This window comes from Phocoena phocoena, chromosome 8 (assembly GCF_963924675.1).
Source record: "Phocoena phocoena chromosome 8, mPhoPho1.1, whole genome shotgun sequence".
NCBI classification, from domain to species: Eukaryota; Metazoa; Chordata; class Mammalia; order Artiodactyla; family Phocoenidae; genus Phocoena; species Phocoena phocoena.
In genome coordinates, this window is record NC_089226.1 from 64,233,823 (window position 1) to 64,249,116 (window position 15,294).

A 15,294-nucleotide genomic window follows, 5' to 3' on the forward strand; every position below is an offset into this window, starting at 1 on the left:
CTCCTTTTTTTTCAAACCCCGGGCTGGGCGGGGATTGGTGGACTGGGCACTCACGTGGTTAACGGTCGCGGGAAGCCGCGGAGCCCGAACTTGCTGCTGGACCTGCGGAGACCCCAGCATCGGCGCCCGGGCCCCCCCGCCTCTGCAGAAGAGTCCGCGCCGCCGCCGCCGCCGCCGCCGCCCCCGCCGGCCGCCGCCCCGAGAGTCCCGGAGCCGCCGCGCAGGCCCGCCGCCGCGGCCACCAGGCGCGCCCAGTCGCACGTGGCGGACCCGCCCCCTGGGCCGGCCGTGCCCTGGACTCCGCGGGCCCAGGTTCTCCGGTCCTCCGCCCCGGCCCCGTGGGCGCGATGAGCTTCCTGAGCCGGCAGCAGCCGCCGCCGCCCCTCCGCGCCGGGGCCTCGTGCACCTTGCGCCAGAAGCTGATCTTCTCGCCCAGCAGCGACTGTGAGGAGGAGGAGGAGGAAGAGGAGGAGGAAGGCAGTGGCCACAGCACCGGGGAGGACTCGGCCTTTCAGGAGCCTGACTCGCCGCTACCGCCTGCGCGGAGCCCCACAGAGCCCGGGCCCGAGCGCCGCCGCTCACCCGGCCCGGCCCCCGGCAGCCCCGGAGAGCTGGAGGAGGACATGCTGCTGCGGGGCGCCTGCCCAGGCGCGGACGCGGCGGGCGGCGGGGCCGAGGGCGACTCGTGGGAGGAAGAGGGCTTCGGCTCCTCGTCGCCGGTCAAGTCTCCTGCAGCCGCTTACTTTCTGGGCAGCTCGTTCTCGCCTGTGCGCTGCGGCGGCCCGGGGGATGCGTCCCCGCGGGGCTGCGGAGCGCGCGGGGCTGGCGAGGGCCCCTGCTCGCCGCTGCCCGACCACCCGGGCACCCCGCCCCACAAGACCTTCCGCAAGCTGCGGCTCTTCGACACGCCGCACACCCCCAAGGTGAGAGGACGCAGCTGCTGGGGCGCCCCGAGCCCGCGCCGGCCTAGCCTTTTAAAAAGGCAGTGGCGCCGGGAGCCGAGCGCGGCGCTGCCCGCGTTCGGTTACATAACCGCCGGGCCGCACCCGCGCTCGCTCTTCTGCGCCGCAACAAAAAAGTTGGCAGCCTCTCTTTTGGGCCCTGCCCAGAAGTTGTCCGTTAAGATTATGTAACTGAACAATGGGCCTCGTCTGGAACTTCATCTTTCAAGAGGGCTGATCGGCGCAGTCCAGGTGGCTGACGATTTAACGCCCGCCGAGTCGGGGCCTCCCCGAGCGTGGCAGCGGGGAGTGTGGCACCGATAACGTGGTTTGGAATGATGCTCGAGTGGTCCTGGCCCGACCACCTGACACTCCTGAGCGCCGCAGCCATCAGGTGGCTTTTAAACGCAGTGTTCTGTCCTGTAATTTGGGCGGCGCACGCAGGAGTTCGGTTAAAAAAAAAAAATTCATGCGCTTATCGTTTCGTATCAGGTGGCCTTATGGGGGAAAGTTTGAGATACGGAGGGAGACTGCGCTTCGACTTGGGAGAAAAGGCTGGCCTTCAAGCATTTACAGTCTTAAAAAGATTCGTAAATAACTAAGGGGTAGCGTTTAAGCCTCTTTCCGGACAGAATATTTATTGGGTAAGCGTTTGTTTACACCCTTGGGTTTGCAGTTCCCAAATTTGGTCAGCCTAAGTGTCAGGATTAGGAACGTCCAACTGTTAAAAACCAGCATTGGTGTTGTTGCCTGGACCCTCAGGCTTTCATATACCGTTAATAAGGTATCTTAAAGAAGTAGGTGTTCAGCACCTGTTTGCTGAATGGCTAGTGAGTAAGCAGATGACCACTTCTAGAACTTTAGAAGTAACACAAGATTTTAAAACGGACACTTCCCGAAATTAAGACAGGTGCCACATTTATAAGATTAATGCAGGAAATGCACCTTTTTAAGTGAGTCAGTTTCAGTACCGTTACTAGTCATAAACCTCAGGAAGATGTGTGCTTTTGTGCTCTACTGTTTGCTAGCCGACTTCACGGCCAGATCCCTCTGGAAGTGAGGGGAGGAGTCCTACGGAGGAGGCTTTCAAAGCCCTACTTGGATGGGGGAGGGGAGCTTTTATGGGGCTCCCCGACTGCTTTCCACTTTTAGATGTATTGAAAGGTTTTGTTAACTTTTATCCTCTAGAATGAACTTAATTTTAGTCTGCATTTATATTCTTTTTAGGGTTAGAGACCTTATTTTACTTGGCCTTTTCGGAAAAGGTGGTTAGTATCCAGCTTCAGGCTCCTAAGTTAACCACTGTTTATTTTGCTTGAAAGATAACAAAGGCTTGTGTGTTGCTTTGACCTACACATTCAGGCTCGCGAAAGCCTTGTTGAAAGTTAGGTTGAGAAGGCCAGCTATAGCACTTGGATCCTAAACATTTTTTTCCCCCTCCTAGAGTTTGCTCTCCAAAGCTCGAGGAATCGATTCCAGTTCTGTCAAACTCCGAGGTGGTTCTCTATTCATGGATACAGAAAAGTCAGGAAAAAGGGAATTTGACATACGACAGACTCCTCAAGTGAATATTAATCCTTTTACTCCAGATTCTGTGTTACTTCATTCCTCAGGACAGTGTCGTAGAAGAAAGAGAACGTACTGGAATGAGTAAGTTATTTATTATTCAACAGTGTGGTTCCCCAACCACCCAAGATTGGTTTGGTATACTTATTAAAGTTTAGTTTCAACTGAATGACATGGAAGTTTATGCACTGAGAATTTTCTCCATTATTAGCAGTTCTCAGTAATCACCTGTGGAAAAGAGTGGTATGGGAAAGGAAGGAATAAAGAGCCTAGATAGTAGGAAATCTGCTGGTGTCAAAATGAGACAGGCAGAGAAGGTTGATTTCCAAAGGCTTTTTATATGTGTGGTGGTGTTGGTGTATCTAAGCAAGAACAACATTTCCATCAGTTGAGCTGTATCTTGTCATTACAAAATTAAATGCTTTCTTTTCTGTTTTCATTCATTAAATTTTCATTTTGTTATATACCTGTCAGACAAAGTTTTGGATCTCTAGTTGATGTATCTGTCAGATATGTTGATGGAAAAAATAATATTTTTCAGTTCCTGTGGTGAAGACATGGAAGCCAGTGATTATGAGTTTGAAGATGAAACAAGACCTGCTAAAGTAAATAGATTTTGATTTTATTGTTTTTGAAATTTGATTTTCTACGTCTTAACAAGCTACCACATATACATGTTAAATAAGCCACATATGCAAGCTACCATATATGTATGTTAAAACATAAGGTATAATTTTTAGGGAGGGGTCAAGATGGTGGAATAGGAGGATGCGGAATTTGTCACTCCTCACAAGTTCATCAAAAACACATCTACAAATGGAACAATTCCCACAGAGCACCTGCAAAACATAAGATATAATTTAAAAATTTCACACATAGTGCTATCACCATAGTGAAAAAATCATTTTCATACCTTTGTATTATATATATATATATATGGATACACTTTTTATTACAGAGAATTACAATTACTGAAAGCAATATGAAGTCACGGTATACAACAGAATTTCATGAGCTAGAGAAGATTGGCTCTGGAGAATTTGGTTCTGTGTTTAAATGTGTGAAGAGGCTGGATGGATGCATTTATGCCATAAAGCGATCAAAAAAGCCATTGGCTGGCTCTGTTGATGAGTATGTATTAAAGATTTTGTCTTCTTCTCTTTCGTTCAGTATGATGTTACAAATGTTAAGGTTTTAGGTGGTCAATCATTGAATTTAATTCTCTAACGTTTGAGAAGTTGTAATGATTTAATCAGATCCATTTCATTTTGTGCCATTAGTTCTTATTGGACTTGGAAGAATAATATAAGGGGTCTGATCTTGGAGCCTAACTTAAATTTCTTATTTCTAGTAGCATCCATGAATTCATAGTAAAGTGGAGTTTCATCTTTTCTGAATTCTAGGGCCAGCTAGCTTCTTTCTTTCTAACATTCTTTAATGGAAGTCTTTGGAAAAATCTGGTACAGAGTTTTAACTCCCTCTCTTTCAAGCAAGTTGTCCTTCAGCATAATGATAGATCCAGAAGTCAAGATTCTTTTATGAACTTTCAGATAAATTAACTCATTTCAGGCTTGAATAAAAATGATTTACCATTCTCTTAATCTCAAACTTCTAGGCAGAACGCTTTGAGAGAAGTATATGCTCATGCAGTGCTTGGACAACATTCTCATGTAGTTCGATATTTCTCTGCATGGGCAGAAGATGACCATATGCTTATACAGAATGAATATTGTAATGGTGAGTAATATAATGGTTCCCTTGTAAACTCATAAGCTCAAGAAAATGAACACCAAGGAGATACTTCTTTTTATCTAAAGTCTTGCTCTAATTCTATATATCTTTTATCTCTTGTAAATTCAAAGATCGGAAGCCTGATCTTTGAATTTCAACATGAATTTCAAGTGCAAGTAATTCTTGCGTGGAAGTTAGTATTGAAAACCTTGTTCTTGCGTGCATATTATTTGTATGCCTGTTACTCATATTAAACTGATTTTCTTGAGAGGACAGCAGCCTTGCCATATATATTTTGGTATCCCCAGCACTTAGCATAGTGTGTGTGGGGGATATAGTAGTTAATAATCCAGGCTCCCTGCATCTAGCCTTCCCTTTCCATTTCATTTTATGTGCTGCTAAAACTGATATTGGTTACTCATAAAATGACAGTGACTCAAAAAAAAAAAAAATGACAGTGACTCTCCATTGATATAAATTTAGCCATTTGTTGAATCTTGCTCCCCCTTCCATCTATCCAACCTAGTTTACCACTAGAATCCACTGAGATGTTTCTGTAAAGTAAGAGTTATGCTCTTTTAGTTCCCTAGTTGTGCCTCCGTCCCTCCTTCCCCCGCTAAAACAAGCATTTATAGAGGTTTAACTTTGGACCTTTGTATAGCTTTGAATTTCATCAGGTCCTTCAGCAATCAACGTGTGTCCTTCCTTTTTTATTAAAGCTTTACCAGAGTCCCGGCCTCACTTCTGATTCTTACAGACAGCTGTTATTAAATACCTAAATCTTTATATATGATGGATTTTTATTTCTGTATATCTTCAGTGAATATTAGAGAATTTAGAATTTAATGAACAGTCGAGTAGCAGAGATTATTTTTGTTGATTCTCATTTTTTCTTAAGACCAGCCATTTCATAGCTTGTGAATAAGTGTTATAGGTAGTAGATTCAGGTTTTCTGTATTTGAAAACAAAACAGAAGTAAAAGACTCATTTCTCATACCTGACTTCTCATTGAGTTGTCATTTTAATCTCCACCCTTGAAAGAGTAAGTGCTCAGTGTACAGCATTGCTGCTATTTTGTTTCACACATCTCTTGAAATGTTTCTCTTCATACCATCAAAACATTTTTGAAGCTATCGCCCATGGCCTTGTGTTTCTTAACCTCCATTTTTTAGTAACTGCATTTAATAATAGTACAGCTTTACCATAATACCTTCTCCCCTCCATATTTGCTAGATGCCGTCTCCTTTTAGTTTCTATCTGCCTCTCACCTTGTTGGATGTGCCTGGCTCTCAAGTATTTCAGCCACAGTCCAGATACATGGTTGTGTCATTCAGATGATTTTGAGAAAACTCTTGGGCCTGGGAGTTGGGAGGGAATGAGCCATCTTGCTAACCCTCTCAGATTACAGAGACCTTGTCCTGTAATAAAGTTAGATTATAAAATAATCTTTTGAAATAGTTTATTATTTTGGAGCATTGTAAAACACTTAAGGAATATGGGTCTTTAAAAAACAAATAGACCTCTGTAAAATAGGACTGCCTCTTTGTATGGTTGTTTATTTTGCTTAGATGAAAGACAGTGAGGCTATCTAGATACATTTGTGAGTTCTTCTTTTGTTTCCCTTTTCCACCATTCTCTCCACATAAACCCTTGAATGTCCTAATAGGCCTGGTCTTTAGATCCTTTTCTACAGTTTCACAGGGAAGGATTCTGTTATCATTCATTTGTTGTGTTGATTAACTGATATCCTTTATCTTAACTGAATTTCCTTATTGTCTCAAACATCGTTTGCATTTTGAGCCTTTTTTCTTGGTTTGGTGATAGACTGAATTTCTACTCTTGATAAACAGGTGTAGAAAAATGTTGATAGATAGGGGAGGAGAACCTGAAAGATCAGTAGTTTGCTTTTCTCACCTCTTGCCCTTTCAGCAACAAGATAGAAGGAACTGGCCTAGCTGTAGCTGCTAGACCCACTAAAAAGCAGCCATGTTATTTCTTGGTAAACTTGATCTAGGACTCCAAGCTCACCTGTCTGACAGGCTTCTTGACTTGCTCCCTCCTAGACCCCTCTTCTTCCTGCATTTCAAGATTTGTTCAAGTTAAGTTCAGAAAACATACTTAATCCTAAGCTCTCCAGGTGTGTGATTTATTTATTTTTTTTAAACACATTTGACGTTTTGTTATTCAGTCTTGTTCAAATTATAGGACCTCCTTTTCTGAGTAGTATATCATTGACCTAGATTTTATTACCTTGGTTCTGATTTTATTATTCCCAACTAAGCTTTAAACGGAAGTGGTTTATTTATTTATTTATTTATTACAATAACTCCTCGTTTCCTCTGAGACAGAATATAAACAAAGTTTTTAAGTATAAACTTAAAGTTTTTTAAAGTATAAACAAATTAGCTAATTGGTTTGACTGATTCTATAAAAGTAGGTTATGTTCTTATTCATAGTAAGGGTAGTATAAATTAAAACGATACTAAGATACTGTTTTTTACTTACAAAATTTTTAGACTCTGTTGTTAAGTGTGTGGGAAAACAGGTATTCTCACACATTAAACATGGGAGTATGAATTGGTACAGCCTTCTCTAAGGGGCACTCTGTGTGTGTGTGTTATTGCCCCAGATTTATCTTCCAAATCCCCAGATTTACATAAGCTTATGCTAGCAGAATTTAAGTATTAGCCATTTTGAAATCAGAAACTGAGTGTACTGTTATTTTATGTGAGCTTTCAGAGGCAATCAGATCTTGGCACTGATGGTGTGAATACCAACTCTAAGCTCTTTTGCCGGATAAACAGAAATGGCCCTCTCAGCTACAGAAATGTATTCTATATGTAATAAAACACTGTTTCCCACACACACTATGCATGTGTATATTACATTGTACATACCCTTTGACCCAGCAGTTTGTTTGTAGGAGATATACTAAATATGTGTGAAATGACCAATGTACGAAGTTATTCCTGAGACCACAGTGTGTAGTATTAAAGGCTTGGAAATTATTTCTAAATGTCCATCAATTAGGGGATTGGTTAGTGTATTACCATTCAATTATACAGTGGAATTCTGTAGACACAAGAAAGAAAGGGGTAGTTTTGTATATTGGTAGAGAATGATCTTCAAGATAATGAAAATATGTTTTCGCTTGTGTAAAGAGGAGTTGAAAAGAATACGTAAGAAACTGATAACATTGATTTACTCTGGGAAAGAGAACCAGGTGCATTGCTGAAGTATGTATTCATAAGACAGAGACTTTACATTGTACTTTGTACCCATGTGAGTGTATTACCTACTGAAAGAATAAATAAAATTTGGATTTCACAAACAGGTTGAAGAGAATAGGTCCTATATAAAATGTCACTTTCTTGGTTGTGTGTGGTCATACAGTAAAGATGGAAGAAAAATAATATTTCAGGAAGAAGAAGATTCTAATTTTTCTTGTGTTTGTTAGGTGGAAGTTTAGCTGATGCCATAAGTGAAAACTACAGAAGCATGAGTTACTTTACAGAAGCAGAGTTGAAGGATCTCCTTTTGCAAGTTGGCCGGGGCTTGAGGTATATTCATTCAATGTCTTTGGTTCACATGGATATAAAACCTAGTAAGTATTATAGATCCTCTGACCTGTGTTCTTTAGGGTTATAGAGAATAAATGACTTCATTAAAATAATATGGGAACATAAACATCTTACTTTGTTTTTTCATTGTTAGTTTTAAAAGATTTTTGATCCACTTATTAGTATTGTTTTATTTCCCATCACCTCTTCCCTTGTTATCCCAAATTTGAAATAACAAACTCACTTTTACTAAAAGTTAAAAATGTGCTGCATCTTATGGGAACCATGTAGTCTCGGAGTGGGACTTTGGGGAGACTAAAAGAACCTGTGTTTAAAGCCCGTCTCTTGTACTAGGCTATAGACCCATAATTTTAAATTAATGCTGGTGCCACTAACATGGTTATTAGAATAAAATGATAAATTTGAAAACATAGGTGCTACAAACCTGGAGGTATTTCTAGTCTGTAAAAGAAATAATAAAATTGTCACTGTATGACCCAGAAAACAAAATGATAGATGTATTGTGATTATAAATGTATTTAAAATGTTGCAGATAAATAAGCACTGGAGAGTTTAGGAACATAGTGGTTTTATTTTTTTTCTCTTTACCATTAGATCATTTTCAGCTAAAAATTGATTTTTATATATAAATGGCTCTAGTAGATCGACCATACTATGGCTCAGACCAACCTCATAGTATTCTTTCAAAGGCTTATGAGGTTTCAAACTGAAGATGCAGTGGTACGAATCAAGGTGTAGGCCTACGTAATTTTATGTTAAACTGAAACAAAATTGTATTACAGAAGTAGTAATTAGTACATTGTAGAATATTTTAAAATATAGACAAGCTGGACAAAAAAAAAATTAAATCCCCATTCTTCTATTAATCTTTGGAACTACAGTTATAATATCAGTGCTACTAACAGGGTTATTAGAATAAACTGAGCTGTGAAGATGCTTTGAAAACTTATGTGCTGTACAAACATGGTGGTATTTCTAGCCTGTAAAATGCCATCAAAATGTTACTGTTTTATTCAGAAAACAAAATGGTACATGCGTTTAGATTGTCTTGCATTAAAAAAAGTATGCAGGGCTTTCCTGGTGGCACAGCGGTTGAGAGTCCGCCTGCCGATGCAGGGGACACGGGTTCGCGCCCCGGTCCGGGAAGATCCCACATGCCGCGGAGCGCCTAGGCCTCTGAGCCATGGCCGCTGAGCCTGCGCATCCGGAGCCTGCGCTCCGCAACGGGAGAGGCCACAACAGTGAGAGGCCCACGTACTGAAAAAAAAAAAAAAAAAGTATGCAGGTGAATCCTACACTAACATTTTAGTGCAAATTCCTCTCATTTAATCAAAAATAACATCATAATGTACATACTGTTTTATAACTTTTTTTTTTTTTTTTTGGCGGTACGCGGGCCTCTCACTGTTGTGGCCTCTCCCGTTGCGGAGCACAGGCTCTGGACGTGCAGACTCAGCGGCCATGGCTCACGGGCCCAGCCGCTCCGCGGCATGTGGGATCTTCCCGGACTGGGGCGCGAACCCGTGTCCCCTGCATCGGCAGGCGGACTCTCAACCACTGCGCCACCAGGGAAGCCCCATAACTTTTTTTTTTTTTTTAAGACAACTGTCTCTACCTTTCCATTTCAGTAAATTTTAATCTCATATAGTAGCCAGATCATATTAAAATTTTTCCTAGTTGACCAAAGTCCTTAACAGTTGATTCGTCCAAACTCATTTCCATTTTAGGACCATGCATTACACCAGGTTAAATCCATTTTTCTTTTTTAGGTTTTACCCTTCCCCTACTTAAATAATAAAAATAATACAGACCTTGTCTTGCAAGATATCCTTTCTTCTGGGTTTGACTGGTTGCTTCCTAGCTTATTCCTTTCTCTATCCTATAAATTAGAAGTTATAACTAAAAGGTTGATGGATTTAAGTTAAACATTGTAGGCTAGGTGTTTTTAAGTTGAATTTAATGAGGTGGTTTTTTTTTTTCTTTTTTAATCTATGGAAATATGTGTGATTCACGGGAATTTAAATCATTTTGCACAACTTAGTTATATGAATTATGTGAAGAATTTTTGTACATTAACTTGCTAAAATGTTTATTTTCCAAAAGGAAAAACTATATTTGAACTGATGGCAGTTAACGTGGATCAGTAAGGTTTGCCCATACTCACTCATAGCTTGTATTAAATGTCAGACAAACATAGTGGATTCTTATATTACAAGTACAAAAGTTGAAAATATTAAGGTTTGTGAAGTTTTAAATTTACAAATACCACCATAAAATAAGTTGTCCTGTAAGTAAAGCAAAATTGGAAAGATGACTCTAGTAAATGTAACATTTATAACTTCTATACTATATTGATAAAACTACTAAAATAAAATCTGCCACTAAAACTTACGTTAATCATGAGCTTACCTGAATTAGAAAAAAAAAAAATGTGTACAGCAGAAATAATGAACCACAGAACCTCATTGGGGTGTAGATGCTGTATGGTCAGCCAAACTCAATAGCTACATGACTTATTCTTTTCACACCAGCCTTGTAGCATTAGATTAAAATTTGTTCTTTGGCAGCATCACAAATTAGTATGTTAATTGCCTTTTGTATTATTTCTAAGTAATTAAAACTGCTGAAGATCAGTGTGTAGGTGACAAGGGTCTAATGCAATGGTTTCCAAGTGTTCAAGGACCAGTGCTAGGCCAGAAAATATATTCCTAGAAAATATAGTCCCAGTTCTTGTCCCCTGAGATTTTCATTCTCACTGAGTTTGGGGTAGAACACATAAGAATCTATATATTTAAAAGCTTTCTGGTTGATTCTGTTATATGACTTGTTTGTGAACTTTGGTTTCTGTTAACTGTTAGTATGGCTAACCTCAATAACTGTTTGACAGGTAATATTTTCATATCTCGAACTTCAATCCCAAATGCTGCCTCTGAAGAAGGAGATGAAGATGACTGGGTGTCCAACAAAGTTATGTTTAAAATAGGTAAGAAAGAAAAATAATCAGATTATTTCCTCAAAATAAAGAGGGAGAGGCTGGTTTGTTTTAATTCTTGACTGTATTTTTTTCAATACTTCTAGGTGACCTTGGGCATGTAACAAGAATCTCTAGTCCACAAGTTGAAGAGGGTGATAGCCGTTTTCTTGCAAATGAAGTTTTGCAGGAGGTAGTTTTTCTCCTTTAAGCCATTTGCTTTGTAACACTTAACCAGTTGCTAGAAAACTATAAATGCAGATGTACTGAAATTTTATGCTAATAACTTGTAGAAAGGTAATACAAAATAGAAAGTGTAAACTGTTAGCTGTGGACGTATTTAATCTAGCGAAAGTCAGTAAAGGCAAAGATTTATCATATTCAGCAGTGGTGGAGTTGCAGTAAGAGAGAAATTTCCATACACTACTGGTGGAACTTTAAAATGGCATTGCCTTTTTGGGGATCAAAGTGTTAGTATTGGGACTTCCCTGGCAGTCCAGTGGTTAAGACTTCGCCTTCCAATGCAGGGGGTGTGGGTTCGATCCATTGTCAAGGAGCTAAGATCCCACATGCCTCGTGGCAAAACGTAAAACAGCAGCAATATTGTAACAAATTCAGTAAAGACTTTATAAATTGTCCACATCAAAAAAATCTTAAAAAAAAAAAGTTAGTATCTTTCAACATTTTAAAATCATGTACCCTTTGACCCAAAATTTCCATTTCTATGAGTCTCTCCTTCAGAGATAGTCATATACAAGTAAATTGAGAATGATGTAAATATGTGTTTAGCAGTAAGGGAATGATTAAGTAAATTATGGCACATAGTTAATACTGCTATTTCAAAAAGAGTGTTGCAAAATATTTCTTGATAAGAGTTTTGAATGAAAATAGAACAAGTAGAACAAATGAAGTGTATGATTCCATTGTTCTTTTTATATGTATATTTGTGTTTTATATGTATATGCGTATTTCTGACTTGTTGATGTATGTATGTTTTGTATTTTCATATGAATGCCCCCAGGGGGATAGGAGTTTCTTCTGAGAGTTGAGTTGGGCTAGTGATAAAGAAGAGGCCTTTTAGAAGTGCCTAAATACTTTTAGAAATGTATTTACTTTCCCACCCCAGAGTGTATATTATTTTATTATTAAAAAAAATAATTATCTCCCCAAATTTAGCTTGTTCTCTGAATAGGTCCTAAACTTAAATGTGGCATTGGACATTTTAATTTCGTTTTATTTCTCACCCAAATCATCACTGAGGTGTAATCTTACTTTATTTTGGCCATTTTTATATTCCCTTTTCTTTTTTTTTTTTTTTTTTTTTTTTAATCTTACAGAACTACACTCATCTACCAAAGGCGGATATCTTTGCCCTTGCCCTCACAGTGGTATGTGCTGCTGGTGCTGAACCTCTTCCCAGAAATGGAGACCAATGGCATGAAATCAGACAGGGTAGATTACCTCGGATTCCACAAGTGCTTTCCCAAGAATTTACAGAGTTGCTAAAAGTGAGCATTTTATGTATGAGGCAATTTATTGACATGACTCAATATTTTATTAAATTGCATGCCTTTACATTAATTTTACTTCTCTTTTTAAGGTTATGATTCATCCAGATCCAGAGAGAAGACCTTCAGCAATGGCATTGGTAAAGCATTCAGTATTGCTGTCTGCTTCTAGGAAGAGTGCAGAACAATTACGAATAGAACTGAATGCTGAAAAGTTCAAAAATTCACTTTTGCAGAAGTAAGTGATGGAGTTTTTATTTGTTTTGTTTTTACTTTCTCATTTTTATTCTCAAATTTTAATGAGAGATGATTTAGGCTTTCCATCAGTGAGGAATATAGTGGCTTGACATGTTATACGGTTAAAGATTGGGGATTTCTGCTTTACATTGGTATTTGACCTATAAATTTGTGTTGTTTCTAAAGTTTGAAATTATGGACTTAAAAAATTTTTAAACTTGCATATATTTGCAGTGGTGATAATCCCCAAGCCCCAAATTGTCACAAAAACTAAAATGAGCAGGTATCAGTTTTTTCCCTCCACACTCTCAACATAAACTAACATTTTCCTTGAAACGTTCTATTCTACTTATTTATATGAAAGGATGAAGTAAATGTCGATTAGGTTAGTAGATGATTCTCATATTTGCTCTGAATGACCTTTGACATTATTGAAAACTGGTTGGAATGATCATTCTAATTCATTTGCTTTATTGCTGCCGTTTTGATTCTAACCTAATAAAACTGACTTGAAATATTTAAAGGTTCCTTTGCCATTAGTTTGATAGCCATCATAGTTCATATAAAGAGGAAGTAGAATTTTCCTTTTGTCTGTATTATGTAAAGAGATCTTCACAATACTGTATTTTTTCTTTCCTCAGTTGCATGAGTAATGATATCATGCAAAGATCTCCCAACTGTTAATGTAGTTTGTATTTGGCCTCTTAGGATCCCTTCCTAGGATTAATACAGTAGGTGAAAAGTCTTGTTTCCTATTTTTACGTTCTTAGAGAACTCAAGAAAGCCCAGATGGCAAAAGCTGCGGCTGAGGAAAGAGCACTCTTCACTGACCGGATGGCCACAAGGTCCACCACCCAGAGTAATAGAACATCTCGACTTATTGGAAAGAAAATGAACCGCTCTGTCAGCCTTACCATATACTGAACTACTCATTCCCCACCCCCCAAAAAAAACTGTGACAAGAGGAAGCTAGGTTGAAATCACTGCTAGAATCCAGTTTGCAATTACTTTCTCAATCGGTGTCAGTAGTTTTACTGAAATATGTTTTAGGACTTTTATTTGTGAATTACAGTTCAAAGCTGTATTTTGACCAGTGCTATATCAGGCTTTTGTCTAGTTTTACCAGTCTGTCTTCTGTAGGATGTCAGTCACTGTTGGATGTTACACCAGCCTTTCCAGGGTTAACCACTGTGGTGGTGTGCTGCTTATAGTTAGCTGTTGCATTGTAATAAAAGGTATCTGTCTCTGTAGTGACTTGTAAAAAAGGACTCAAGGGCTTTATTACATACCTATTCTCCCTTTGAAAAGGGAAATGCTAAGAGACCCAGTACTCCTCAGCCTTCAATGTACCTGTGTGTCAATCTTATATTTCTTTTTTTTAAATTGTGAATTATACTTGTATATCCCACTGGGAGCACTTTGTAGGCATTGCATGCACCATGGAATGATGATTCTGTGGAAGTACTGCCTTGTGAATTTGCTGCTATTTTAGTTGTGTCTTTGCTGTAAAATTGTAGCATTAAACAATCATCGTTGTTAATAGGCTTTCTTTTTAAAACAATTATGTGAAATATATAGCTGCTCTTGATGAAAAGCAGCTATTTGCCTTTTTTTTTTTGAACTTTGAAGCTAGTGCATTGGAGAAATGCACCTCCCCCCCCCTTTGGAATGCTGTATTAATGTAGTATAATTATTACTGGTTTTGTACTTTTTCCTGATAATGCCCTTCCCTGACTCTTTTTAAAAAATGTTTCCTCCCTCCACCCAAGTTTTGTACTTGATTATATTGTTAGTCTGTTTTTTAAATGTTTTGCCTGGTTTCTTTTCAATATTTGTGTATATAAACTAATCTTGGTGATACTGTACATAGCTATTTGAAATGCCAGAATGACTTCTGACTGTCCCAAGCTTATCACAAAATATGTTTTATGTGTGATTAGCCATTTGACTAATAATACTGGCTAACAGATGTTGCAAAAAAATAGAATCTGTCTATTGTTTGTTTTTCTATTTTGGTTTAAAACATGTTTGCACTAGTCTGTTTGACTTGTGTTTTATTAACATTGATTGGCATATTAAAAGTCACTCTGAGCTTACTTTAATTGTCTAAATCTTTGTGATGCCTGTTTTCTACTATTTTATCTCCATTATCACTACATTTTAAAATGTAGAGTATAATGCATATGAAATACTAAAAGCAGAGGGCACATTTTTGACAGAATATGAAACACTGATTATTTAATGATGAGCTTTAGTCTACATTAGTTACATTTTGAGATTTAACAAAAATTTACCCATTAACCCTCAATGTTTTTTGTCATAAATAATATCTTTACATCACATTGCATATTATGCATTTGATCTGCTAGAAATGTATAGTGTGGTTTAATATAGCTTTAGATTATTAAGTGAATGTAATGGATAGGACTCAACTTTTTAATTTGAACTGAGTCACAGAAGAGTTTTGAAGTGGAGAGGGTTTTAACTCACTAAACTGGCCTGGATTTTAGAATTGAGAGTGCAAGTTTAAGTGATTAACAGTGCTAATTCTATGTGACATCTTTTTCTGACATAGATTAGAACCAGAGAGTAAGCAGTGAAGGCCTTTTAGCAGGTAAAAATGAACATTGCAAGATCCTTGGGCTTTTTGATCATGGGTACATCATTTCTCTTGATTAGGGTCTATTTCTTTCTGCTATAAACATTTCTAACAAGCTTGATTATTTTAGCTTTTAAGCCCACGGCATGTTAAAAAGTAC

At 38.7% G+C, this 15,294-nt stretch overlaps 1 protein-coding gene across 2 annotated transcripts; it reads left to right on the forward strand.

The window, feature by feature from the left end:
* The first annotated feature begins 346 nt into the window (after nt 1-346).
* Nucleotides 347-14,517, forward strand: WEE1 (WEE1 G2 checkpoint kinase). Of its 2 annotated transcripts, none has more exons than XM_065881727.1 (11): nt 347-923; nt 2,386-2,591; nt 3,049-3,112; nt 3,466-3,638; nt 4,123-4,244; nt 7,696-7,842; nt 10,707-10,802; nt 10,898-10,983; nt 12,128-12,298; nt 12,391-12,536; nt 13,306-14,517. In XM_065881727.1, the coding sequence occupies exons 1-11, from the start codon at nt 348-350 to the stop codon at nt 13,457-13,459; spliced, it is 1,941 nt and encodes a 646-aa protein (XP_065737799.1). In that variant the 5' UTR covers nt 347; the 3' UTR covers nt 13,460-14,517. The 2 variants fall into 2 exon arrangements, with proteins under 2 accessions (XP_065737799.1, XP_065737800.1); XM_065881728.1 differs by lacking the exon at nt 347-923 and adding an exon at nt 2,079-2,209.
* The last annotated feature ends 777 nt before the right edge of the window (nt 14,518-15,294 follow it).